The sequence below is a fragment of the Hemibagrus wyckioides genome, linkage group LG12, assembly GCF_019097595.1.
Source record: "Hemibagrus wyckioides isolate EC202008001 linkage group LG12, SWU_Hwy_1.0, whole genome shotgun sequence".
Classification (NCBI taxonomy): domain Eukaryota; kingdom Metazoa; phylum Chordata; class Actinopteri; order Siluriformes; family Bagridae; genus Hemibagrus; species Hemibagrus wyckioides.
This window is the reverse complement of record NC_080721.1, coordinates 13,853,819-13,880,754: the sequence shown is the minus strand read 5'-3', so window position 1 is coordinate 13,880,754 and position 26,936 is coordinate 13,853,819. Positions and strand designations below refer to the sequence as shown.

Below are 26,936 nucleotides of genomic sequence, written 5' to 3'. Positions count from 1 at the left end.
AAGAAGAGAATAGACTGACTAACAGGAATACACTGACCATCACAAAGAACTAGAGGCTTTAGAGGGTTTTGTTTTAGGTCTTTAAAAAATTACATTTTGAAAAATTTTATATTTAACACAATTACTGCACTTAGAGTCATAAATACATCTGATTATAATTTATTGTCAAAATGATCCTTAGTGGATAAAAATATATATTGAAACACCTTGAGGTGACCAGAAATCACCAGCTGAATATTTTGAACTGCTCAAATGTGTAAAACAGTGAACTTCCCCTTTAAATGTAAAAGTTCCATCGACACAGTTACACATACTGAGACACGTGGACTTAAGCTGATTTTCTGAGTGAACATTCAGATTATTAACATCTCCTGCATGAAGTTCACTCCTCAGAGGTTGGCAGGTTTTTATTGAACAGAAGCTGCAGCTGAGACGAGGTTTTCAACAGCATATAGACCACTGCTTTTACACACAAGCACTGGTCTTTAAGGTAGAACACAATCAGAGTAACTGAAGATCCATGATAAACACAAGAGACCATTTAAACATAAAAGACTAATATGATGGTGAATGCATTAGACAATCAGACACTGGAATAAAGGTGTAATATGAAGAGCAGGACACAGAATTTACTCATGGTGGTGTAATGATGCTTCATGATGTTAAAATGTGACGATGTGTATCACTGAAATGTGTAAATCACATCACGGAAATCAGCTTCCTATTAATTCTACATCTAATACATTTCCAGTGTTTGAACAGCAGAGGTCCTCATCTGCACAGCTCATAGAGTTAAATTATATAGAGAGCACGCTGGTCACATGATCACATTCTTTCATGGAGAGTCTGCACCATCACCAGGAAATAAACTTTGGAGTTCTGTTTCTGGTTGAAATGATGCTTCAGGCTCTGATACAGAGCTCATTATGTTTCAGTCCATCATTTCCCAGGCTCAGAGATTTGATTTATTCAGTCATATTTTTTTAGAAGAATTTATAAATATATTTATTTATTTTTAAGTTTTAAACCAGTAGTACATTTTGTTTACTATATCAAACCAGCAGCAATGATAAACAGGGCTTTTATCAGCTGTGGAGCACAGAGTAATAAAGCAAATCTGAGAAAACTGTAACAACTTACACATGAAACCAGACTGCAGGAAGTGACCGGTAAACTGGCAGCAATGCTGGAAGGACACTCCTGTCTGTTTTACTCTCATACTGCTTCACATGTGAGAACAGATCCAGCAGGAAATCACTCTGTTCTTCATCATAATAATGATAGTATTTAGTATCTGGCATCACTTTCTCCACTGTCTGCTGGATGTTTTGTGGTTGGTGTAGAGCTGTTTGCAGACACAAATCCAGTAGAAATGTTCTCCATCTCTCTTTTCTCTCTCCCTGTTCAGAATCAAACCTGGAGAAAAGTGAGAGAGTCACATTATTACAGTAAACACAGAGAGAACACTCACACATACAGAGAGAAAAATACAGAGGAAATAATAACCTTTTCCACTTTGCTCTCTTACTTTTGTTTTTGTTAAATGCTTTATAATTACTGGAATAATCCTAGTTCAAGATCTACAGAATAACTACTGAAAACCACACCCCCTCCTGACCACACCCACTCTCATGCAAGCTTAGCAAACTCTCTCATATACTGATTACTGAAATGTATGTGTTTTATTTTTTAATATCACTCAGTGATGAAGAGAACGCTAACACAACAGACTGGATATAAATCAGACAAAAGAAGAAAAGAACTGAGTCTCGTTTCTCTCTTCATTATTAAAGCTGTTTTTCCTGCAGCAATCTGCCATGTGAGATTTAAAGAGTGCTATAAAATAAATAAATAAATAAATAAAAAGCAAAGAGAAAAACACATAGAAAGCATACTCAATGGATTTCTATGCAATTCTCTACACGAGAGTTAATAATAAAATTAAACACCACAGAATCTCTTAAATATGCCTAGGAAAAACGTAATAATCATACAATAATTTCACAATTTTCTATTTGTTTTCTTGTAATAGGAAGCATATGATAAACTTTATGATATTTAATATATGTAAACTGCTATAATATTATTTTTGTAGGGCTAAATCATGGGGAGAATATTCACTGTGACGTAATCAGAGTCACTTAAAGGGGAAGTTCATCTTTTTAACACTTGACCCTTTCTAAGCACTTGTAGGGTGATTTCTAGACACTCAGGAAGTTTTTATAACAATTGATTAAATCATTTGTGAACACTTAGAGCTGTAAATAGAGCTGTAAATATCAAAACATTTTTAAGATTCCTGATCTGGGAGGCTGCAACAAAATACCCAGAATAATCAGTGAGAGTGAGCAGCCTGGGAAGATTCACCAACCAGATGTTGTGTAATTTTACATCTCACAAACACGGCAGCTCATCACAACACAACCTGAATCACATAGAACACTGAAAAAAGAAGACAAGCTGGTAGAATTATGGACAACATATTTTATAATGTTAAAAATCTGTTAAAACTGTCCTAATATCTGCATTTTAAAAATTGCCTAGTGTGTAGCCAGTCTTAATACACACACACACACACACACACACACACACACACTGCTGTTAAACTGATGATCAGTACAGTCACATGTGAGATTTTACCTTGTTTGTGTGGTGGTGTTTTTTTAATCCTGAGATAGAACTTGGTAACTGATGAAATTATCTAGATATTTAGCTGTGGGTCAATCAGATTAAGACTTAAGATCCATTAGTTAAAAGGCTAATATTCATTAGCTAGCTAAATCAGACAGAAGTGTATTTAGCATAGAGTAGTTTTGTATAAAAGGCACTGTTGGTTTGTCAAAAGCAAATGTTTTAAAAATTAAATACTTACAATTATTAAAAAAATTTATAAATATTAAACAAATTACAAATAAACAAATGTAAAAACAGAGTGGTTTGTCCTTCCTCCAGCACCTGAAACTTGGACCCATAAAGAAGAGAATAGACTGACTAACAGGAATACACTGACCATCACAAAGAACTAGAGGCTTTAGAGGGTTTTGTTTTAGGTCTTTAAAAAATTACATTTTGAAAAATTTTATATTTAACACAATTACTGCACTTAGAGTCATAAATACATCTGATTATAATTTATTGTCAAAATGATCCTTAGTGGATAAAAATATATATTGAAACACCTTGAGGTGACCAGAAATCACCAGCTGAATATTTTGAACTGCTCAAATGTGTAAAACGGTGAACTTCCCCTTTAAATGTAAAAGTTCCATCGACACAGTTACACATACTGAGACACGTGGACTTAAGCTGATTTTCTGAGTGAACATTCAGATTATTAACATCTCCTGCATGAAGTTCACTCCTCAGAGGTTGGCAGGTTTTTACTGAACAGAAGCTGCAGCTGAGACGAGGTTTTCAACAGCATATAGACCACTGCTTTTACACACAAGCACTGGTCTTTAAGGTAGAACACAATCAGAGTTACTGAAGATCCATGATAAACACAAGAGACCATTTAAACATAAAAGACTAATATGATGGTGAATGCATTAGACAATCAGACACTGGAATAAAGGTGTAATATGAAGAGCAGGACACAGAATTTACTCATGGTGGTGTAATGATGCTTCATGATGTTAAAATGTGACGATGTGTATCACTGAAATGTGTAAATCACATCACGGAAATCAGCTTCCTATTAATTCTACATCTAATACATTTCCAGTGTTTGAACAGCAGAGGTCCTCATCTGCACAGCTCATAGAGTTAAATTATATAGAGAGCACGCTGGTCACATGATCACATTCTTTCATGGAGAGTCTGCACCATCACCAGGAAATAAACTTTGGAGTTCTGTTTCTGGTTGAAATGATGCTTCAGGCTCTGATACAGAGCTCATTATGTTTCAGTCCATCATTTCCCAGGCTCAGAGATTTGATTTATTCAGTCATATTTTTTTAGAAGACTTTATAAATATATTTATTTATTTTTAAGTTTTAAACCAGTAGTACATTTTGTTTACTATATCAAACCAGCAGCAATGATAAACAGGGCTTTTATCAGCTGTGGAGCACAGAGTAATAAAGCAAATCTGAGAAAACTGTAACAACTTACACATGAAACCTGACTGCAGGAAGTGACCGGTAAACTGGCAGCAATGCTGGAAGGACACTCCTGTCTGTTTTACTCTCATACTGCTTCACATGTGAGAACAGATCCAGCAGGAAATCACTCTGTTCTTCATGAAATTCCTCAAACTCTTCTCCAAAAGGGAATGTGTCGTAGCTGCACACTGATGCCAGCAGCTCAGTAAAACTCTCTCCTTTATCTGATTGACAGTCGACTGCTGCGATGATCAGATTCACCAAACACTGGCCCTTCATCAAACTCAAAGCTCAAATCCTTACACTTGTCCATTTTTCCTGCTTCTAACATCAACTTTGAAGACAAAATGTTCACTCACTGCCTAATATATCCCACCCACTAACAGGTGCCATGATGAGGAGATCGTCAGTGTTATTCACTTCACCTGTCAGTGGTCATAATGTTATGCCCGATCAGTGTAATTTGTCTATAAATTTCTCATTAAACATGAACTCTGAGATCTTCAGCTGTGGAGCACAGAGCACTAAAACAAGTCTGAGAAATCTGTAACTACTTACACTTTAAACCTGAGCTGTGAGATGTAGGGCAGACACTGAAGGAAACTCCTCACTTCACTCTCTTCATCTGACCAGTCTATCAGCTCCACTGGTTTCTTCTGTGTTTGGAGTTTCAGCACTTCTAGGAGGAGGGAGACTTTTCTCTCGGAGAGCTTTATGGACCAGACTGCAGGAAGTGACCGGTAAACTGGCAGCAATGCTGGAAGGACACTCCTGTCTGTTTTACTCTCATACTGCTTCACATGTGAGAACAGATCCAGCAGGAAATCACTCTGTTCTTCATCATAATAATGATAGTATTTAGTATCTGGCATCACTTTCTCCACTGTCTGCTGGATGTTTTGTGGTTGGTGTAGAGCTGTTTGCAGACACAAATCCAGTAGAAATGTTCTGCATCTCTCTTTTTTCTCTTTCTGTTCAGAGTAAAACCTGGAGAAAAGGGAAAGAGTCACATTATTACAGTAACCACAGAGAGAACACTCACACATACAGAGAGAAAAATACAGAGGAAATACGTTTTTCCACTTTGCTCACTTTTTTGTTTTAATTAATAATTATTAATAATTTATAAAAAATAATTATTGGAATAATCCTAGTTCAAGAGTTACTAAACTCTCTCATATACTGATTACTGAAATGTATTCGTTTTATTTTTTTAATACCAATCAGTGATGAAGAGAACGCTAACACAACAGACTGGATATAAATCAGACAAAAGAAGAAAAGAACTGAGTCTCGTTTCTCTCTTCATTATTAAAGCTGTTTTTCCTGCAGCAATCTGCCATGTGAGATTTAAAGAGTGCTATAAAATAAATAAATAAATAAATAAATAAATAAATAAATAAATAAATAAATAAAAAGCAAAGAGAAAAACACATAGAAAGCATACTCAATGGATTTGTGGTATTCGAGTGAAATACCACAGAATCTTTTAAATATATCTAGGTAAAGATGTAATAATCATAGAATAATTTCATAATTGTCTATTTGTTATTTCTAATACGAAGCACATGATAAACTTTATTATATTCAGTCTATGTAAACTGCTAAAATATCATTAAGGCTAAAACATGGTGAGAACATTCACTGTGCTGTAATCAGAGTCATTTAAGGGAGGAGTTCATCTTTTTTTAACACTTGACCCTTTCTAAGCACTTGTAGGGTGATTTCTAGACACTCAGGAAGTTTTTATAACAATTGATTAAATTATTTGTTAAACATAATTAAAAATAAACAAATGTAAAAACAGAGAGGTTTGTCCTTCCTCCAGCACCTGAAACTTGGACCCATAAAGAAGAGAATAGACTGACTAACAGGAATACACTGACCATCACAAAGAACTAGAGGCTTTAGAGGTTTGGTTTTAGGTCTTTAAAAATGAAGTTTTGAGGAATTTGATATTAACAACACAATTACTGCACTTAGAGTCATAAATCCATCTGATTATAATTTATTGTGCAAAGTTATCCTTAGTGGATAAAAATATGTATTGAAACACCATGTATTGACATAAAAACTATCTGAGTTGAGCAGAAATCATAAAATGTGCAGATGTGCATCACTGAACTGTGCAAATCACATCATGGACATCAGCTTCTCATTGAATAAATATACTAAGGAGTATTGAGGAAACACAGATATTTACTCAACAATATTAGACAATCATCTCTGTTTTTATTACTATTAATTATTATTAATTAGTGCAGAAATATCATACACTGTGAGAATATTCACACTGGGCTGTACACAGAGTCACGGACACAAGTCTGAATGTTAAGTGTATTCAGAGAGGTTACACGTGGACTTAAGCAGATTTTCTCAGTGCGTCTTTCAGATTATTAACTTCACATAAAAAATAGTGTTTAAATTTTAGCATAAAATAAAACAAATAAATAAAACAGCTCCTGCACCCTAAAGATGAACACAATAATAAAAGAGAGAGAGAGACAAAGAGAAAAAGTCTCCAAGCCCTATACAGACACGGGTTAGCTCTGAATCAGCCATTGTAGATCTGGTTGGCGAACTTAAACAAATGCAAAATGAAAATCAGCAGGGCCATACTGGTACATAAGAGTTCCTGACAAGACTAGGAACATCAGTCGAAGAATTAAAAGATCAGATATCAAGATTGGAAACGCATATCCTAGAGGCCAAGGAGAATATTAGCAACAGCGAGGATTCTGCACTGTGATACAGGAGAGAGATTTGATTCCTGCTGTAATGTAAGGTGGAACTATCTGCCAGGTTCGATGATCTGCAATACAGGCTAAGACGGAATAACTTGAGTATCTATCAAGTGCCCAAAAACAGCGAAGAAGGGAAGGATCCAGTTGAGGTCATGAAGACTTACTCACTACAACTTTAAACTCTCTCCCCAACTTTGACATAAAAATCAAGAGGGCACACAGAGCAGTGACTCCCAAGCCAAAAGAAACAGAACTACCAGTATCAACAGTAGTAAAATTTTTAAAAACATATTAAAAAATTGGTGAAACCAGGCCAGACTGGATTTGTTAGTGGATGCCAAGGTAGTGACAATGTGAGGAGAGCCCTAAACATACAGACGATTGCCAGAAAGAAAAGGTTCCCTCAGTGTTACTTAGTTTAGATGCGGAAAATGCATTTAATAGATCAGATTGGGAATATTTAAAACAAACTTTTTGGCATATATGAGTTGTCATGACACATTTATTAGATGGATACAAATATTTTATCATAATCCTAAATCAAGAGTTTGGGTGAATGACCACTGTTCAGAGTTCTTTGAGCTTGGGAGGGGAAAAAGGATATAGCTGATGAGAGGGGAAACTGTCACAAGATGCCTTCTATTCAAATGACCTACTTTTCTTTATTGAAAATCCAATTTTTTTTTAATACCAGCTGTCCTACATTGTCTAGAAGTATAGGAATCCAAATCTAGATGTAAAGTCAATTCAACCAAATCAGAAGCACTTATGATCACTGGAGTGTGGCCGGTAGAAGTAAATCATAGAACACCTTTTAAATGTATTAGGCCAGGCTTCAAATATTTAGGAGATACCATTACAGCCAGACTTTCACAGTTGTATCAGGCAAATTATTATAAGTTAATTAACACTATTAAAAAGGACCTATTAACCTGTGAAGTGCTGCCACTTTCATTATTTCACAGGATTCAGACAGTCAGAATTAATATTTTACCTAGACTGCTCTTATTCTTATTTCAGTCCGTCCCAGTATGGATTCCAGCATCTACATTTAATACGCTAGATAAACTTAAAAGATGACCCAGAATAAAATTTAAAACATTAACTTTAGGAAAAGATAAGGGAGGACTGTGTCTCCCTAATTTAAGATATTATTAATGGGCTGCTCAGCTCACACCAATAGTGGCATTATTATTGGATTAACAATGATGTTGAAACAGGATTGGTTAACATGAAACTGTACCAAATCTTTGTGAGACCTGTACCAAGTGCCCCTTGCCAATACTAGCGTTTATGACATCCCAATCTTAGAAAAAGTTTAAAATTAATGATGATAATAAAGGTAATAAAGATGATAATTAACAATTAATTAATCAATCAATTATTTAATCAAATCAATAGATTATTTGTTTGTAATTTGCTTCAATGTATAAAAACATAAAAAAAAAACTAAACTAAACAATAAGAGTGATTTTTAAATTCTAATATTAAAATGAATATGCTACTAAGATATGATATGATCAATAGTAAATTGTATAATCTCTTTAAAGTCCAAAGAAAGGTTTTTACACAGTAAAGTTTGGAGCAGATGGCACTGTTTTCAATTTTCAATGGATAAAGTTCTGTCAAGTGATCTTCAGCTGAGCTGTAATAAAAGTAGAGCAGTGCTCAGTCAGCTTATCCTTCACACTGTAGACACCTTTTACCTACATAAGTAATGCAAAAAAAGTTATTTTAATAATTTAAAAATATATATTAAATTTGCATTTTTTCCCTAAGTGATTATGATCATGATTATGATTAGGAGAGCTCAATAGCAACAAATGCATTCATTCATTATTTATTAATGGGTTAATTTATGGTTCAGATTTTTTTTGTTTTGATTTGGTGTGAGATATTTTAACATTTTAATGTTTTCATTTTTTTCATTTATTAGAATACGCCTAGCTTTTGATCTACAGAATCTCTACTGAAAGCAACAAAACCACACCCCCTCTCAGCCATGCCCACTTTCACTCAAGCCAGGCAAACTCTCCCATTTACTTATTAGGGATTTATTGGTTTGTTTGTTTTTGTTTTTTTAGTGGTGGTGGTGTTTTTCTGGTAAAATTCATGTAGAGAACACGAGCACAACAGACTTTTAGCAATAACTTGGATTGCTGAGTCTTGTTTGCACCCAAGCGCTCTTTTTTATTAAGCCTGTCTGTAGCGATCTGCCAGTTTTGATTAAAAAGCTGTTAAAAAAAAAGTTTATTAACTTTAACCATGATTCAATAACAGACTAAATTATGGTGCAAAAACGTCAACCATCACAGATGTATGGGTTTGTTTGTCTTTGTCTTCAGCAACTCAATGATTTATTTTGCAAACCAATCATCAATAAAGAAAATGGAGCTAGCATGATCAACTGCAACATATTCAGAAGTGATATATTTTTCAACATTGTTGGTATTCCACATCGATTGTGAGTGTCCTAATAAATGCTATAAAAACCCTAAATGGCCCTCTCCATTACACATGTTGGTATCAGTAACTATTGCCTCTCATTACAGCTCTTGATTACAGTTTGATTCCTGCTGTGTGACTGTCAGAGCAGATCACAGGTAGCTCTGAAGATGAAGAGAGTCACTGCTCAGCAGATTATTCTGCATCACTGGTCAGAAAGGAAGAATAAATACTCAGAAGGGGGAAGAATAATATGACAAAACAAAACAAACAAAACTCCAGATATATTGTTGCTAGCTAATTCATTGCAAATTAGCCATAACTATCAATACAACACGTTAGTAAAAAACAGACCTGTGTTAGTCTAAAAACAGTGATATGTATCTGCAGGTATATTTCATTACAAAACTAAAACAGTTCTGTTATCAGCTGTGGAGCACAGAGCACTAAAACAAGTCTGAGAAAACTGTAACTACTTACACTTTAAACCTGAGCTGTGAGATGTAGGGCAGACACTGAAGGAAACTCCTCACTTCACTCTCTTCATCTGACCAGTCTATCAGCTCCACTGGTTTCTTCTGTGTTTGGAGTTTCAGCACTTCTAGGAGGAGGGAGACTTTTCTCTCGGAGAGCTTTATGGACCAGACTGCAGGAAGTGACCGGTAAACTGGCAGCAATGCTGGAAGGACACTCCTGTCTGTTTTACTCTCATACTGCTTCACATGTGAGAACAGATCCAGCAGGAAATCACTCTGTCCTTCATAAATATCTACCATTATTTTCTTCACTGTTATGCAGATGTTTTCTTCTCTGTGATACAGAAATGCTTGATGACACAAATCCAGTTTAAAGGGCATGAATTTCTGTTGACAGTTTTCCTTTGACTCTCCCTGTGTAGGGGTAAAACTGTGGGAAAAAATTGCAAACATTTTAATACATAATAGAAAACAGTTTTCCCAGTACTGTGATGAAGCCAAACTAAAACATTTCCTAGAAGTATAGAGAAAGAACAGAAGAGGACCACCTAGTCAGCCCTGTGGGACACCAGTTGAGAGTCTACAGGGAGCAAAAGTAGATCACCTACATGTCACATGATATGGCTGATCTACCAAGTAGAAGCAAACCATTGCCATGTTATGATATGATGCACTTTCTTTCTGCTGTACTACTAATTTTCTATAATTTTTGCACAACATATGTGATACCCAAGGAACAGGGCAGGAACTGTTCTTGGGTTTGGAAGAAAGAGTTTCATGGATCAAGAAAGTGAGAAATTTGTTTGTAAAGAAAAAAAGGAGTCAGGGTCTAGAAGAATTTGGGTTGCAGGAAGCTAAAGAGGAAAGGGATTTAGAGTAGAAGAGAAAAGCACTCCTGCTAGATAGTAGATTTTAAGCAGGATAGGGAGGGTGATGGAGAAGGGTACCAAGTGATGATCCAAGATGTGAAGTGAGAGAGCATTGATGTCTGTATCTGGCAAATAAAGAGATTTCCTCTCGTGTGTGGGAAGACAGCTGTTCTAAGTCAGGGAGAAAGAATAAAAAAGAGGGAGAAGACAAGAGGATTGGATCTTGATGGAGAGGAAGTTGATGTCTCAGAGGACAGAGAAAGGGATGACTATTGTCGACACCCATATCAAGAAAGTCACCTAAGGGACCAGGAGGGTGTTAGATTACAATGACGAGAAGATTGTTAGGAGAGGTAACTATGAAATTTGAAGGATAAAATAATGAGACAGCAGAGAGGTGTGAAGTACCATCTCAGAGACAGTAGAAAAATTAATTAGCTTAGACTAACAGACATTTATTTTTAGCATTCAATACTATCATCCCTCAGCAATTAACCAAAAAGAGCCTTCTGTGTTTGGACTTTGCATTGGGAGATCAGAGTCCTTCAGGTTCAGCATCACCATCTCCAGGATAACCACACTGAATGCTGGTGCACCCCACCCTGTATGCTCAGTCCACTCACTGTGCTCCAATCTACAACCCTAATTACAACAGTTTGCTAATTATACTGCAGTTGGAGGTCTCATAAGAAACAATGATATTACTGCTTACAGGGAGGTGATGAACCAGTTTGCAGAATGGTAAAGAGACATAATCTACCTCTTCAACAAGACCACAGAGTTGACGGAGGACATCAGATTGACATTCTACCCTTCTAGGTACAAAAACATCCATGCCACCATCATAAGGCTTTTTGAGGACATCAAAAGACTTAACACACAGCTGCTCCCGACATCTACCACTGTGCATCAATCTCTGCAGCCCTACACTTTATAATTGCTGCTATTGGATACTTTTACTATTATGACCCTCATTCCTCATTATTGCTATCAGAACAACAATAACTGTCAATATCTAGAACTATTAGGCACTAGTTTTCCACAATGTTCCCATGTTTTGTATAGTTGCCATTCACTGTTCTATGTATTCATTGTATAGTTTGCACACACACTGTGTATTTGCACCTCATGTAGTCCTGGGTACTGTGTTACTGTATTATGAATTGATCCATGGTCATAAGGGAAACAGTTTATATAGAGAAATTATGATATATAAACAGTAATTAAAATAAGTATTGAACACCTCACCATTTTATCAGTAAATACATTTCTAAAGGTGCTATTGACATGAAATTGTCACCAGATGTTGGTCAAGATGTTAACAACCCATGCACTTCACACGTAAAGAAATCAAATCATAGATGTCCATAAATTATTTGTATTAATGTGTAATGTCACAGGGAAAATGTATTCAATACATGAAGAAAGTGAGGTGCAAAAGGCATGGAAAGCCCAGACACCAGCTGAAATCAAACAGTAATTAGAAAGCAATCCTGCCCCTGGTCAGTGCAAATTAATATCAGCTGCTTCAGTCCCAACTGATGGCCTATAAAAAGACGTCTCATTACCAAGGTGTCACACAAGAAATGTCTCATGATGGGTAAAAGCAAAGAGCTCTCTCAAAACCTTCACAACCTTATTGTTGCAAAACATACTGATGGCATTGGTTACAGAAGGATTTTAAAACCTATGAGCATTGTTGGGGCCATAATCCAGAAGTGGATAGAACATTATTTCACCATAAATCATTTACAACCAGGTGCTTCTCAGGATTTCTGACAGAGGAGTGAAAAAAACTATCAGAAGAGTTACTTCTGGCTGTAACATCAATGATAGGTTAATATTAACGTAATGGCTCATATACAGGGACTTGTACAGCCAATGCTCCTTGTAACTTAAGACTAATAATAAATGAATTTATAAAAAAGTCATTCAACAAAATATTTTTTATAATCATTAATGTTATGTTTTTCGTTGAAAGACATTTGTTTGACAATGAATTACATGCACGTGGGAAATGAAGTGTAGAAAATCTTTGTTCATGAGTTACTCACTGGAAAGAGCTGATGTGTGGCAGCCATGAGAACACTGTGGTAATGAAACGATCTGTGAGCTGTTGTGGGTCTTTATCACAGTGCAGATGGAGAATTGGTTGTTCTGCATATTGGGTTATAATTTTTCCAGCTTGCTCAAGCACATCTGTCTGACTGCTCATTGGGATGTGAATCTCATTCCCACATAATTGCAGCAGATATATCAGATAATTCAGGTCCGCACACTTCAAGGCAATTGTCCAGATCTGACTTAGTGTTGTTGAGAAATTCCTGGAGACAGAAAAAAACATCACAATATGAATATACATACATACACACACACACATCATATAGTATTAACTCTGATACAAGACTCCATACAATATATTGGACAGACTGCATAATAAAGTAAGCTATGTGTCATAAAATAGTGTTCATATTACTTGAGGTAAAATACTTTAGAGATATGTACTTTCTACTAAATGGATTTAAAAATACAGGAAAGCTAACCAGCTAACCAGCTAACTATTCCTGATGTTCTACTCTGAATAGAGAAGTGTGTTTGATTAAAAAAGACATTTGAGCCACAGAGAGCTGTATGACTTCAGACACACACACTTGAGACACATTATGATGTTTTTATGTCAAACTGGAATCTGGTTGGAATAAATTAGAATATTTTAGATAGATAAATTAAGTCAGTTAAGGTACATATCCTGACAAAAAAATATAAAAATGCAAATTGCAATTGTGCTGAAACCTGGTAAACCCACAGAGAAAAAGGCAGAGCAAAGGTTTGGCGAAAGAGGCCAATGTTTTATTATCCATATTTCTTTTTTCAATCTAATACACAGCTTTTGTTTCAATATATGCTGCATACAGTCTGAATTGACGGCACATATAGTCAGTCTTTATGTTTCAGTTGCTGTACTTTTATTATCCTCAATGTTATAGTCAACTGAATCTGGACACCTATGGCATATATTGAGGTAATAGTTTATTTTAATAAAAGGCTGCTTATACACCACTATATAATATAAAATTCAAAATTTCTATATTGTTACAACCATAAAAGTATACAATTTAAATATTAATACCTTAGATAATGTGAATGTCTGAGAATCATCTTCAGGCCTGAGAGGGACACAGCACTGTTCTCCAAATCAAGATGAACCTGTGTGTTTCTGGAGTGGTTGATTACATAGGACACAGCACAGCATGTGTAAGGGTCAAGATGTTCCTCACTCAAATCTAGATGATAGTTTATTCTCTCTAGAAATGAGCAGCAGGTTTCAGGTGACTGAAATTCATACAGACACTGACATATGAAGGCAATGTCAACGTATTCATCCTCTGGTTTTTCACCAATGAAAGTGTTTAAGACCTTCTCAAAGAACCCATCACTATTTTCCTTCACCTTGTTCAGTGGAAAGAGACACTTCAGATGATCAATGTTGGTTTGTGATTGAAGTCCACAGAGGAAAGGAATTACATGTTTCATGTGTTCACTGTTTTCATTCTGACACAGAAGAAGAACATCATCAAGTATTTCTGATTTTTCTAGAAGCCAGAGAGCAGAAAAAAATTCCTGCATTGTGTTGTGAAGAAATGCACAAAAACTCCTGGAATGTGACACAACTGAGACAGTCTTCAAGAAAGCACCAGCAATGCCTCCCTCATCATAATCAAACTCCAGGTCGATAGTTTTTGACTTGGTTGCATTGAAAGCGCTCTCTGCTAAAGACAGGACCTTGTCTCTGCAGTTTTTAATGTGTTCATCTAAATGCAGTAGTTTCTTATTTCTGTGTCTCTGTAGACAGTGACGGAAAATTCGTACATACAGCTCACTAGCTGTGAAGGGTTTCTGTGCTTCTTCAGAAGTGTAGTATGAAATGCAGGCTGCCACCATAAAAGCATACATAGGGACGTGGCAGAGACTGAAGAGAGCAGGATTGTTTATCACAATGTCTACTAACTCTGGATCATTACATGACACTTTCCTAAAAAAATCATAAATCGACTCTTCACTGAAACCTTGAACATAGACTTTGCATGTTGTCCAGTCAGAGAACTCGTACTCTACTTCAGGCCTGCATGTTGCCACTATCTTTGCTTCAGGCAGAAGTTGTATGATTTCCAGCAAAATCACGTTGTTCTGAAAATCTCTGATTCCATCAAAAACAATGGTGACTCTTTCAGAATATTCTTGAAGATACTGCAAGATTTCTTCAGCATTTTCTTTAATCTGTGGATTTGACATTAGAAATGTGCTCAGCAGGAGATTTTCTAAGCTAACTGGAGTTGAGGTATTTGTCAGTGTGTTTTCATCAAAGTAAAACATGAAGTCAAGTTTTCCGTCATCTCTTTCTGCCCAGTGATGCAACATTTGCTGAACAACTGTCGTCTTCCCAATTCCAGGTTTTCCTACTATTAGGATACTCTTCTCCCTGCTATTGAGTAAATCTTCAGGGGATTGTCTCTGTGTGTCCTTTGGTATGTAGGTCTTCATCTTTTTTGAACGGGACTTTTTAGATTTCTTGCTCTTGAATATGATTTTGTTACGGGGTGTATACTTTTCTGTCTTTGTATCCAACACTAGAGGAACAAAGATGAACTCTTCATGTACTTTGTCTGTATAGAAATGCAGGCTCTGACTCCACTGTTGACCAAAAACGTGCTTTTCTCTTGTCTTTAAATGTTTTTGCAGCTGACGACATGAGGTAGGTCCTGCAATAATCAAAGAAAAAGTGAAAACATTTTCATGGGAATAATTCAGTTATTTAGTGTTTAATTACATTTTGATTGAGATCACAATTCTAATGTTTACAACAATATTTAACATAGGGTGAATTCAGGGTTACTGGCTCGTCAGAAAGCTTTAGCATGTAGCATTAAGCTTATAAGAGTTTGTGTAAACGTCTTTAGCTTTAATTCTAAGTTTTACTAACATCTAAGAGGTTATAGTATGGACACTAAATCAGATTTTCCTATGTAAACCTATTTGTTGATTTTTATCAAGCAAAGGTTCCTTAAACAATTTACATAGTATGAACCTATGAAGCCTTTATTTGTGACATGCTTTATAGCACAGTCAAATGCTTTGATTTGCATATCCTGGTTTTTAGGAAGCAGGGGTCAGAACACAGGGTGAGCCATGATGGTATGCTCCGGTGCAGGTAGGACCTCGGCTCAAGGTCCCAACAGTGGCAGTTTAATGATGTTAAGGCTTAAACAACCAACCTTCTAATGAGTTACCCAGACCCTTCACCTTGGCTCAAGCATAGTATATTTAAATTTTTCATAAATATATTTATATTTTTAAACATATTTATGAAGCAAAATAGATTCCACTTTGAAAACTACCCTCAACAACAGACAGATTCTTATTTCTACTAATCTAATCAGATTTCTTATTTCTACCATCTCTACTAGTACGACTCCTTACATACAAATTTAATACTTTATTCACAGCTAATGAGTCAAACATGTCTGCAGTAAGAAATGAAGATTTTCTCAAGAAAAGTAAGGAAATGTGCAATTATTTGTGGATTCCCTGGACTGTGGATTATTAACTGTGGACTTTCTAACAATTATTTAGCCTGTGCCATGTACTATGTTAGCACTACTGAAAGAAAATTATAAATAGAGAATTTCTTTATCAAATGGATATTATACTTATAAACCTTATAATCCACCTGGCAACTTTCGCTCATCTGGACAAAAGCTTTAAAATAGAATTGACAGAAATGAATTAAATGCTAATTTAATAATAGATAGGCTAATAGAACCTGTCTAGTTATGAAACCAAATATTAAGCATTACTGATTGTTCCCCGAATATATTCTGATTGTTCTGTTTTGTTTTAACTTATGATTATTTATGCTATTTAAATACTTACAGCAGGTAAAATAAGTATTGAACATGTCACCAATTTTCTCAGGAAATATGTTTCTAAAAGGTGCTACTGACATGAAATTTTCACCAGATGTTGATACAACCCATGCAATCCACACATGTAAAGAAATCAAACCATAGATGTCCAGAAATCAACTTATGTTTAATAATGTGTAATGACACGGGGGAAAATATTGAACACATGAAGAAAGAGAGGTGTAAAAAGGCATGGAAAGTCAAGACATCAGCGGAAATCAATCAGTTATTAGAAAACAATTCTGCTCCTTGTCAGTGGAAATTAATATCAGCTGCTTCAATCCCAACTGATGGTCCATAAAAAGGTGTCTCATTAACAAGGTGTCACTCAAGAAATATCTCAACATGGGTAAAAGCAAAGAGCTCTCTCAAAACCTTTGCTACCTTATTGTAACAGAAGGAGTTCAAAACTTCTGAATATTCCAGTCAGGACTGTTAAGGCCATAATCCAGAAGTGGAAAGAACATTATTTCACCAAAAACCGGCCACAACCAGGTGCTGCTTGCACAGAGGCGTGAAAACAATTATCTGAAGACTTGTCCAAGAGCTCCAGTTGTGGAGAGCTTCAGAAACACCTGGAATTAACACGTACAATTGTTTCAAAGAAAATAAGCAATGCACTCAACTGCCATAGCCTGTATGCATGCTCACCACACAAGACTCCACTGGTGAAGAAAAGGATGTTGAACCTCGTTTAATGTTTGATGCACGCTATTTGGACAAGCCTGTGAAATACTGGGAGAATAATCTGGTCAGATATGAATGCCATAATGCACTCCATTTTTGGTGGACAAATGGCACTGCACATCACCCCAAAAACACCATACCAACAGTGAAGTTTGGAGGTGGGAACATCATGCAGTGGGGCTGATTTTCAGCATATGGTACTGGCAGAGGCATCGCTAGGGCTAATTTTAATCTAGCCCTGAATGTAGAGAAAATGTAATGAATTTAATGAACTTTTTAAATTTTATAAAGTTACATACTGTTTGTGTTAATTTGTGTTTATTATAAAACAACATTACATAAAAATGCTCTTGCAAAACATGTTATTTTTGCTTAATCTCTCTCCCTAATTAGCCCCTGATGTTTCGGGCTCAGCCCCTGATGTTTTCCAATCCTAGAAACGCCCCTGGGTACTGGCAAACTTCATATAATTGAAGGAAAGATGAATGCAAAAATGAACCCAGACATTCTTGATAAAAATATGCTGCCATCTACCAGGATGATAAAGATGAAACAAGGGTGGACATTTCAGAAAGACAATGATCCCTTAAAACTAAAGATCAGTGTTCATATAAGAGCCCCACTGACCCTTCAAGATTTGAGTGTTTGTGTGGAAGAATGGGCCAAAATCACACCTGAGCAATGCAGGCAACTAGTTTGTCCATAGAGGAGGCATCTTGAAACTGTCATTAACAACAAAGGTTCAATACAATTTCCCTGTGCAATTTCACATTATTACACATAACTTAATTTATGGACATACAGTATATAGTTTGATTTTTGTGAATGTGTTGATTTCATGGGTTGCTACCAGCATCTAGTGAAAATAGCTCCTTTACAAATATTTACTGGGAAAAATGGTGACATGTTCAATACTTATTTTACGCACTGTATGTGTCATTTCTTCATCACAAAGTATCAGTGTTGTGTTCTTGTGAAACCTCTGTACCAAGTCTTGTTTTCCTGTTACCTGTTTCATGTTTAGATCTAGATTTTTGACCTCAGTCTGTTTCCTGACTTTGTTCTCACTCCTGCCTGTTTGTCTGTTTGCTGATCACCTGACCTCTGTCAGTTTTGACTTTAGTGTTAGTGTTTTTGGATTGTTTGTCTACTCCACCTGCACTTGCCTTCACCTCCATATTTCACTTTGCCCACATGACAGAGGTCTCAACACCTCTTCTCCATGACAGAATACTTCACCAAGCATGAATGCAGCAGTATGGAACAATGCCAAAATGATAATGCTATCTTCAAGCAATGGTATGAGCGAACAGGTCGTGGAGCTCTGCATTGGAGGCCTCCTTCAATGCCCCATCAACCTCTTTATGGAACAAGAATTGGAGTTTTGTGTTGGAGGCTGTCCTGATCCTGTTGCAAAACACATCAATGTCCCAAACCCTGTTCCTAACCTAGGCTGTGTTCATGTCCCAAACTGACTTTGCCTAGTGTTTTTGGATTGTTTGCAATGTGTTTATTAAAGTCTACTCCACCTGCCCACTCTGTGTTTACACTCTGATTTCTCAACATTCCCTCTCTGTAACATTTAACAGCATAATTAAAAAATAAAAAATTGGCTTTCAAAACACACAGCATTGCCAATATTACAATTCCAAGAAATGTGAAAGGACACTACTTCTCCCCATTTGGTTCACTGGTCATTATATATTTCAGATGATCTTGAGTATAAAAACATAAAACTGTAATAATGCATTATACAATAGTTGAGCTGCAAAATTTTCACATCCTTTGCCATCGACTCATCAACTTATTTTTAAGAAGATTGAAGCATTTGGAGATTCATTTGGAGGGTTAGGGAGAGCAAGAACTCTGTAGTTTTTGTATTGGAATGTCTGGATGCATTAGGCAGAGTTAATAATCCCACAACTCCGTCATTAGAGCCCTCACAGTGGAGCAACAGGAGAATGGCTTGGCAGCAAAACTGCAAGCAGCCAAAGTGAACACTTAAGCCCAGTTCACACTACAGGATTTTAAGCCCGATTTGCAAATTAACGAGCTCGCCGACAGATCAGTCTGTGATCGTGGGAAAATCAGCGGGTGATCAGCGCTCGGCAATCTTTATGTGTGATCTACTCAACGACGCCTCAAAGAGGCTCGCTGACACCTCGCTGACACCTCTCAGACAAAATCCAGATATCTGGCATGTTAAATATCTGGGACGATCAGCCGACTTGACATCACGTGGTGTCAGCTGTAGCTGCGACCTCCAGCCAATGAGAGAGCAAGTCAACAGGTTGAGGTCACCGGAAGAAAAGCAGCAGCAGCAACATGGCTTCAAAAATAGTGTGGACACAACATTTATTTTAATAAATTAACATTTATTTAGAGCGAGACTCCTGCCGACGTCCATTTTCAAAACAAACATCTACCAAAAGTCTCGCGTCATTTCCGGATCCACCTGTCACGTGTGTTTTCGTGACAAAACGTGTGTTGGGGATGGCGTTGAGTGACAAGAGTTGTTGTCAGATGGTGTGGTGTGCGACCCCCTCTTGTGGATCATTTATGAAGCGTCGCATAGTGTGAACACCACAAGGACAAAAAGACATACAGTGAAGTCCTGTAGTCTGAACAGCAAAGCGATCTGCCGACGGTTAAAGTCTTGTAGTGTGACCAAGCCTTAAGGCTCAGTCATGTCTAACAGGTTTGCTCTTCTCATCGTTTCAGCAACAACAAATGAGTGGTGTAAAGGGCATTAGACAGTGGATGCCAACTACCTTCCTCCTGCTTAACTCGGACAAGACAAAAGTACTTATACTAGGACCACATGCAGTAAGCTTTCTGATTACAGTGTAACTCTGGATGGTCTTCTGTTTCATCATGTGCAGCAGTAAAGGACCTCGGCATGATTATTGATCTTCCAAAGCAGGGGAGAAACATGCAAATGCATTAGATGAACAGTAAATATTGGTAAATAAAATAAGCACTTTGAACAAGTGAGTGGGAGCTACTCACATTCGGGGACATGTTACACTTATGTGTCAGAACGTTTTAGAAAAAAAACATGTTCTTCGAAAACAAGTACTTTGTTGATGCTGAGCAGTGGTTAACACTTAACTTAGCAAGGCAACATTACAAAACTATATCAGCATAAAGAATCAAGCCATATGACAAAATGTCTGTAAGATAACAGATACTAGAAGTACTTAAGGATGTGGTAACTTTTTAAACATTAGCAATTACATAATACTGTAATACATCAACAATATATAACTAATGTATAGTTCACTCTCACTCTTATCATGTTCTGTGTATTTTCCAGGATATTTGTACTTTTTTTAAGTGTACAATTATACAATATTATCATCCTGAAAGCATCCCTAAAGGAACACCATTAATTAGTCTGGAGCCTTGACAAGACATGCTTTTATGGAATATAACATACATTTTCCTTAATATGTAGATAGTCATTCTGAAGATTTCAGGAATATATCCTTGTGTAGGAGATTTGTTTTAATAATGGAAATAAAGTTTAGATAACATGGAAAGTCAAAAACTGGAAGTCAAGCAGTCTTACCCTCAATATAGTCATCTTCAGCCTCATCGCTAAAGGAGAACAGGCAGATCCATGTATGTAAATCAGGAGTCCGGTTAGAAGAATCTGGCTTTGGAAAGACAGAGTTCCTCTCGTGATCCAGTATTCTGAGAAAGTTACAGCAGGCCTCCTCACCCTTGTTTAAGACCCAGTCCAATATCCTCCTGGTTTTGTTGGAATTTTCTGGTTCTGCCGCAATTTCTCTAATTTCATTGCCATTGAAAATATTCTGTTGGTGAAGTTTTTCAACAATTAGAGGCAGGTTTTGTAGCCATCTGACCAGGTTTTCATGAGCATCTTTTATATACTGTCTGGCATCTTGATTTGAAGAAGCCATATTGATGTCGTTATTTCTTCAACTTCATAAGCCGACCAATCTATGATCTGAAAAAAGTCGCAATTAATTAGAATAAGTCATCAATACAGATACATTTTTATTGTTAGTTCAATTAGGTTTCAATTAACTAAGCAACACAATAAATACTCAACAGTAGTTCAACTAGGGGTTCTCAAATTAGGGGTTAGACCCCAACATGTGGTTGTTTGATTTACAAATAGGGTTGCAAAATAAACTCTCAATTTTTCTCTTTTGTTTTATATACCTTTTTATTTATTTTATAAAATAATATAATAAAATCACCAACTATAAATACAGATTTTGTGTGCTACTATGTTGTTTTTTTGTTACTGTTACTGGGTGACACATCCTGTTTAAATTAGAAGTGTTCATGCTAATGTGGCCATACAGCACTAATTGCTGTAATAAATATTAGGGCTGAAACGATTCCTCGAGTAACCTGAGTAATTCGAATACAAAAACTAAAGCTTCGTTTAGTCCATTTACTGTAACCACACACAGAGAAGATTCAGGACAAAGAAAACAGCACAAAGTTTTCAAAGTTTGGGATCATTTCAAACTAAGACAGACAGAAAACTCTGTACAGTGTGATTACTGTAAGACTGAACACTACAAGACAACACTACAAGTTCCATACTTCAACATCTCAACCGCTGTGAAGTTAGTCTGATATTCAGACATTAGACATTCGGAAGTGGTATTTTAGAGACCATTAACAAATAAAAATCATTGAAGACATATTTTGGGATAATAAGAGGTGTACCTCATGGGGGGTTCCAATTAGATTATTTTGGTACTAGTTTTGGGTCACAAGGTCACATGACCTAGAAGGTAATGAAGGAGTAGTGATTTTTTAAATAAAAAAATGAATCAATAATTACAAATTAATTCACATTACGCATAATTACTACTATCTATTAATTAAATTATTATTAATAAATTAACAGAAACTGTATGCAATGACGCATGGCATGTGTATTTAAGAAGAAATTGGAATAACTGGGGCACGTAGCCAGGTAAGGAACAAGTACCACATACAGAAATTTGTCGTCGGTCCCTAAAATACCGCTTCCAAATGTCTGTCTAATGTCCGAATATCAAACTAACTTCACTGTGTTAATATCACATTCACACAAAGTCCCCACTTTAAGTCCACAGAGTCAATACAAGCTTCACACTTAGCTTAAAACAATATGATTGCTATTTGAAAATAAGAAGAGCAAGGCCCTTAACCCTCTCTGCTCCAGGGGCGCTGTATCATAGCTGACCCTGCGCTCTGACCCCAACCGCCAAGGATGGGATATGCGAAGAAAAGAATTTCACTGTACTGTAATGTATATGTGACAAATAAAGGCAAATTATTATTATTATTATTATTTATTAAGGCCAGTATAAATGTCTGTGGATTGTGGCTACATGTAGTGACTATTTAAGAGCGTAAATCAGTATGGTGGCTAGTTATGATGCCTCACTGTTATGATGGACTCTTGTTCTTGTTCCAAGTTTCCTTCCTGTCCACTAATTTTTGCCTCTTACAAAAACCACAAAGTCTTCCAGGAAGACAGTAAAGGCTTATGTCCTGCTTGAGCTGTAGTTAGACTGAAACCTCAAAGTTAAGTTGCACAACATAAATGCAATGTTTAGGTTTTATTATTATTATTATTAATTATTATTATTATTTTGTACTGTTTACCTTTTTTTTGAAGTAATAAAGTTTTTTTTATTTGTATATTTGTATTTGCATTTTGAATGTCAATGGCACTAAATAGGTTTAGATTTTATTTTCATTTTTCTAAATAGGAAACAACTTGGTTGTTCATTTTAAGAGACCTGTCTTTTTTCTCTTGCATATTTAGTATTCGTCTTTAATAAAGGAAAAATACTTCTTATCCGATTACTCGATGGAATAATTGGTAGAATACTTGATTACTAAAATAATCTATAGCTGCAGCCCTAATAAATATAAACAACAGAATTTTGTCTCAAATCACATACTTATGTACTATTCAAGACCTGAGTAACATTAAATGGTTTTCCTAATTACGCTAAGAATTAAAAAAAAAAAAAAAAAAACCTCATGTAGCCTGCAAATTTCTCTACCTAAAGATTATATCAGTCTTTTAGATTTTCTAGATTAGTGAATACTAATGTATTCTCAAAGGTTTTTTTTTATTATTATTTAATAAAGAATAATCATGAAGATAGTGGAAAGTTTTGAGAGACAGAGCTTGTCTGTATGTGTATTAGTTATGCATCAAATACACTACTGACAGAAAGTTAAGGATATTGGGCTTTGGGGTGAAATTTCAGGATGCACCTAAAATGCACTATAACCTTTACAGGTGAACTTAATTTGATCTTCTCTACACTTTTGAATGCACATCTCCAACTGTTCAGTGTTTCAGTACTTTCTGCAGAACTTGCTGTTCTCTAACAAGGTGCTTAACGGCAAAATTCACAACTGGGGTTTGATCCATGAATCCACCAATAAATTTTCTGGTTCAATTAGAATTGGTATTTAAACAGTCCTCTTCATCATGCTGTTCACATTCTGACATCATGAGACCAAGACCACACCTAACAATTGATCAACAGAACCTCACCATTGTGAGGCTTCAAACAGGATGTTCTCAGAGGGAAGTGGCCACTGAGCTTAGAGTGTCACAGAGTGTCATCAGCAGGTTGGGAGAGAGATACAGAGAGACTGGAAGAGTCACAGAAAGGCATAGAAGTGGACGTCCTTTGGCCACATCCCACGTTGATGACCGCTTCATTGTGAACAGTGCCCTGCAGAACCAGATGATGAATGCCACTCAACTCCAGGCACATTTAAGGGAGGTGAGAGGCTCCCAAGTGTCACGTCAGACCATTCGAATCCATTTACATCAGCGTGGTCTGTGTGCTAGACGACCTGCAAGGGTACCTGACCACACCACCAGGCACAGGCGTCATCGTCTTGCATGGGCCAGGGAGCATTTATGCTGGACGAGGGACCAATGGGCCTCAGTGCTGTTCTCTGATGAAAGTCGATTCACGTTGAGCAGAAATGATGGCCGCCAACGATGTTGGAGACATCAAGGAGAGCGCTATGCATCAGCCACTGCTGTCAACAGACGAGCCTTTGGTGGTGGTGTTGGTGTTACAGTCTGGGCAGGTGTGTCTTCTCAATACAGAACTGCCGTAGATCTTGTGAATGGTACAGTGACAAGCCAATACTACCTGAATAACATCATTAATCCAGTCATTGTGCCCCTGCATGAACAACACAGGCCTAATTTCATCTTCATGGACGACAATGCTCCAGCTCATCGAGGAGCATCATTAGGGAACGGCTGCTGGAGGCTGGGGTACCTCAAATGGAGTGGCCTGCACTTTCTCCAGACCTGAATCCCATAGAAAACCTCTGGGATCAGCCGAGTGGCCGTGTAGAGGCTCGTAACCCTGCACCCCAGAACCTCAATGACCTGAGGGCCGCCCTTCAAGAAGAGTGGAATGCCATGCCTCAGCAGACAATAAGTCGACTCGTGAACAGCATGAGACGTCGTGGTCAAGCTATAATTGATGGTCAAGGGCACATGACAAATTATTGAGACATTGAGATTTTTTGTTGTGGTATACCCACCACTGTTGTTGGCTTTTGTTTCAATAAATTGTTTGAGATGAGGAAATCACCATTGCAGCTTCTACTTAAATGCCCTACTTTCATGATATAATATCACTGTAGCGTGAACTTTTTACATTTTCCATAAATTTCACCCAAAGGCCAAATATCCTTAACTTTTTGTGAGTAGTGTATAACATTTTACTTATGAATACAATCATTCTAATTTCATATAATGCCCTGTGATACTCAACCTACCACATTAATAGGCTATTATAAGCAATGCTTGAAACTACATTGTTATGTACTAAGTACTTATAGAAACTGATTATTGTAGTAATTATTCAAATAAATAATCTAACCATAAATGTCGGAATTTGTCATGCTGGCATTTTTATAATCTACCGTAATGTTATAATTTTTTTCCAATCTACAACCTATTTTCCTTAAAATGGTACATTTCTTCAAACATTTGATTTCTTTTTAATGTTCTACTGTGAGTAAAATATAGGTTTATGAGTTTTGCATTCTGTTTTTATTTACATTTTACACAGCATCCCAACTTTAATGACTATATGAGTAACAACATATATAATAATTATATTATTATATTACATTATATTATATTATATTATATTATATTATATTATATTATATTACATTATATTATATTAATTATATTAAATAATGGTGAATATTCATTAAATTAGTCTTATTGATGGACTGAGGGGTATTTTGAATGACATACAATTGAAAAATGTATTTATTCCTGCCTTGTGGTTCAGGGCTTCTGTAGGAATATAAAGGCTGCAAGGAATATTACTTTTATTTTTTCAGTATTTTTTCATTATATTTTGCTGATGATATAAAATGAAATGTTCAAGGCTTGTATTAGTATTTGTGAATTATAAAACTGGATTTTAATAATGTTCAGTGTGGGTTAAGGATTGAGGTGACAGAACATTTATAATGTCACATTCCGTTCGCCCAAGGATATGGGATCACCTGGATCAGAGCAGGAAGGCGTGATAAGGCGTCAAAAATAAAAAAAATATAAAAATGAAATGCGTAAAAATAAGAGGCAACTCGCTGGTTATTTTATGGCTAAAAATATGTTTTTGGTTATTTCTAGAAAACGGAAGTAGAAGATCATTGCACGTGCCCATCACCGCGCCTGAATTCATATTAAATCTAATAAACATGTCCAGAATTCTCCAGAAACGGCTGGTTTAGAGAATGAATGTGAAAACATGATCTTTAAAGTTATTTTTCAGATATAATAATCCTGGATAGAATAAGACATAGAAAACGCTCACTGCCTTCAGCGAAGTCTCACAAAACCGAAAGTAACAGTTACTGTAGTATTTTTATGGCAGCTCTTCTAGATACCCGGAAATAAATGCGGGAATATAAAATGCGAAGCGAAGCTCACAACTGATTATTGGTTATAAAGCAGTAATTACAGTGAAATGATACACTTTACTGTGAGAGAGAATGAGACTGATTCCCTGCGATTCTGCTCCGCGTTACGAACTTTACTCTTCCTGAACGGAGGCAAACTTAATGGTGGACAGCTACAGCTTCTGCTTCTTCTTCATCCTCCTTCTCTTCTTAGGAGCATTATCGCCACCTACTGTACTGGATGTGAAGTAAGCTTACGTACAGTATCTCACAAAAGTGAGTACACCCCTCAGATTTTTGTAAATATTTTATTATATCTTTTCATGTGACAACACTGAAGTAATGCCCCTCTGCTCCAATGTACAGTAGTGAGCGTCCAGCCTGTATAACAGTGTAAATTTACTGTCCCCTCAAAATAACTCAACACACATTAATGTCTAAACCGTTGGCAACAAAAGTGACTACACCCCTAAGTGGAAATGTCCAAATTGCGCCCAATTAGCCATTTACCCTCCCCGGTGTCATGTGACTAGTTAGTGTTACAAGGTCTCAGGTGTGAATGGGGAGCAGGTGTGTTAAATTTGGTGTTATCGCTCTCACACTCTCTCATACTGGTCACTGGAAGTTCAACATGGCACCTCATGGCAAAGTACTCTCTGAGGATCTGAAAAAAAGAATTGTTGCTCTACATATATATTTT

The 26,936-nt window shown here is 36.4% G+C and overlaps 1 protein-coding gene across 4 annotated transcripts in view; it reads right to left on the bottom strand.

Annotated features, from left to right (window-relative positions):
- LOC131362678 (uncharacterized) overlaps positions 1 to 26,438 on the bottom strand; it is a 37,024-nt gene extending 10,586 nt beyond the window's left edge. The window contains exons 1-7 of one of the 4 annotated variants that reach the window (XM_058404864.1): positions 26,319 to 26,438; positions 20,859 to 21,260; positions 13,768 to 15,397; positions 12,692 to 12,961; positions 9,773 to 10,198; positions 4,662 to 5,090; positions 1,141 to 1,416 (exon numbers count right to left, since the gene is read on the bottom strand). In XM_058404864.1, coding sequence (XP_058260847.1) covers positions 1,141 to 1,416; positions 4,662 to 5,090; positions 9,773 to 10,198; positions 12,692 to 12,961; positions 13,768 to 15,397; positions 20,859 to 21,213 — 3,386 coding nt within the window. In that variant the 5' untranslated portion in view covers positions 21,214 to 21,260; positions 26,319 to 26,438. Of the gene's footprint in view, positions 1 to 1,140; positions 1,417 to 4,661; positions 5,091 to 9,772; positions 10,199 to 12,691; positions 12,962 to 13,767; positions 15,398 to 20,858; positions 21,261 to 25,840 lie in introns of all 4 variants that reach the window. The other 3 variants (XM_058404865.1, XM_058404863.1, XM_058404866.1) reach the window with 3 other exon arrangements.
- Positions 26,439 to 26,936: the final 498 nt, after the last annotated feature.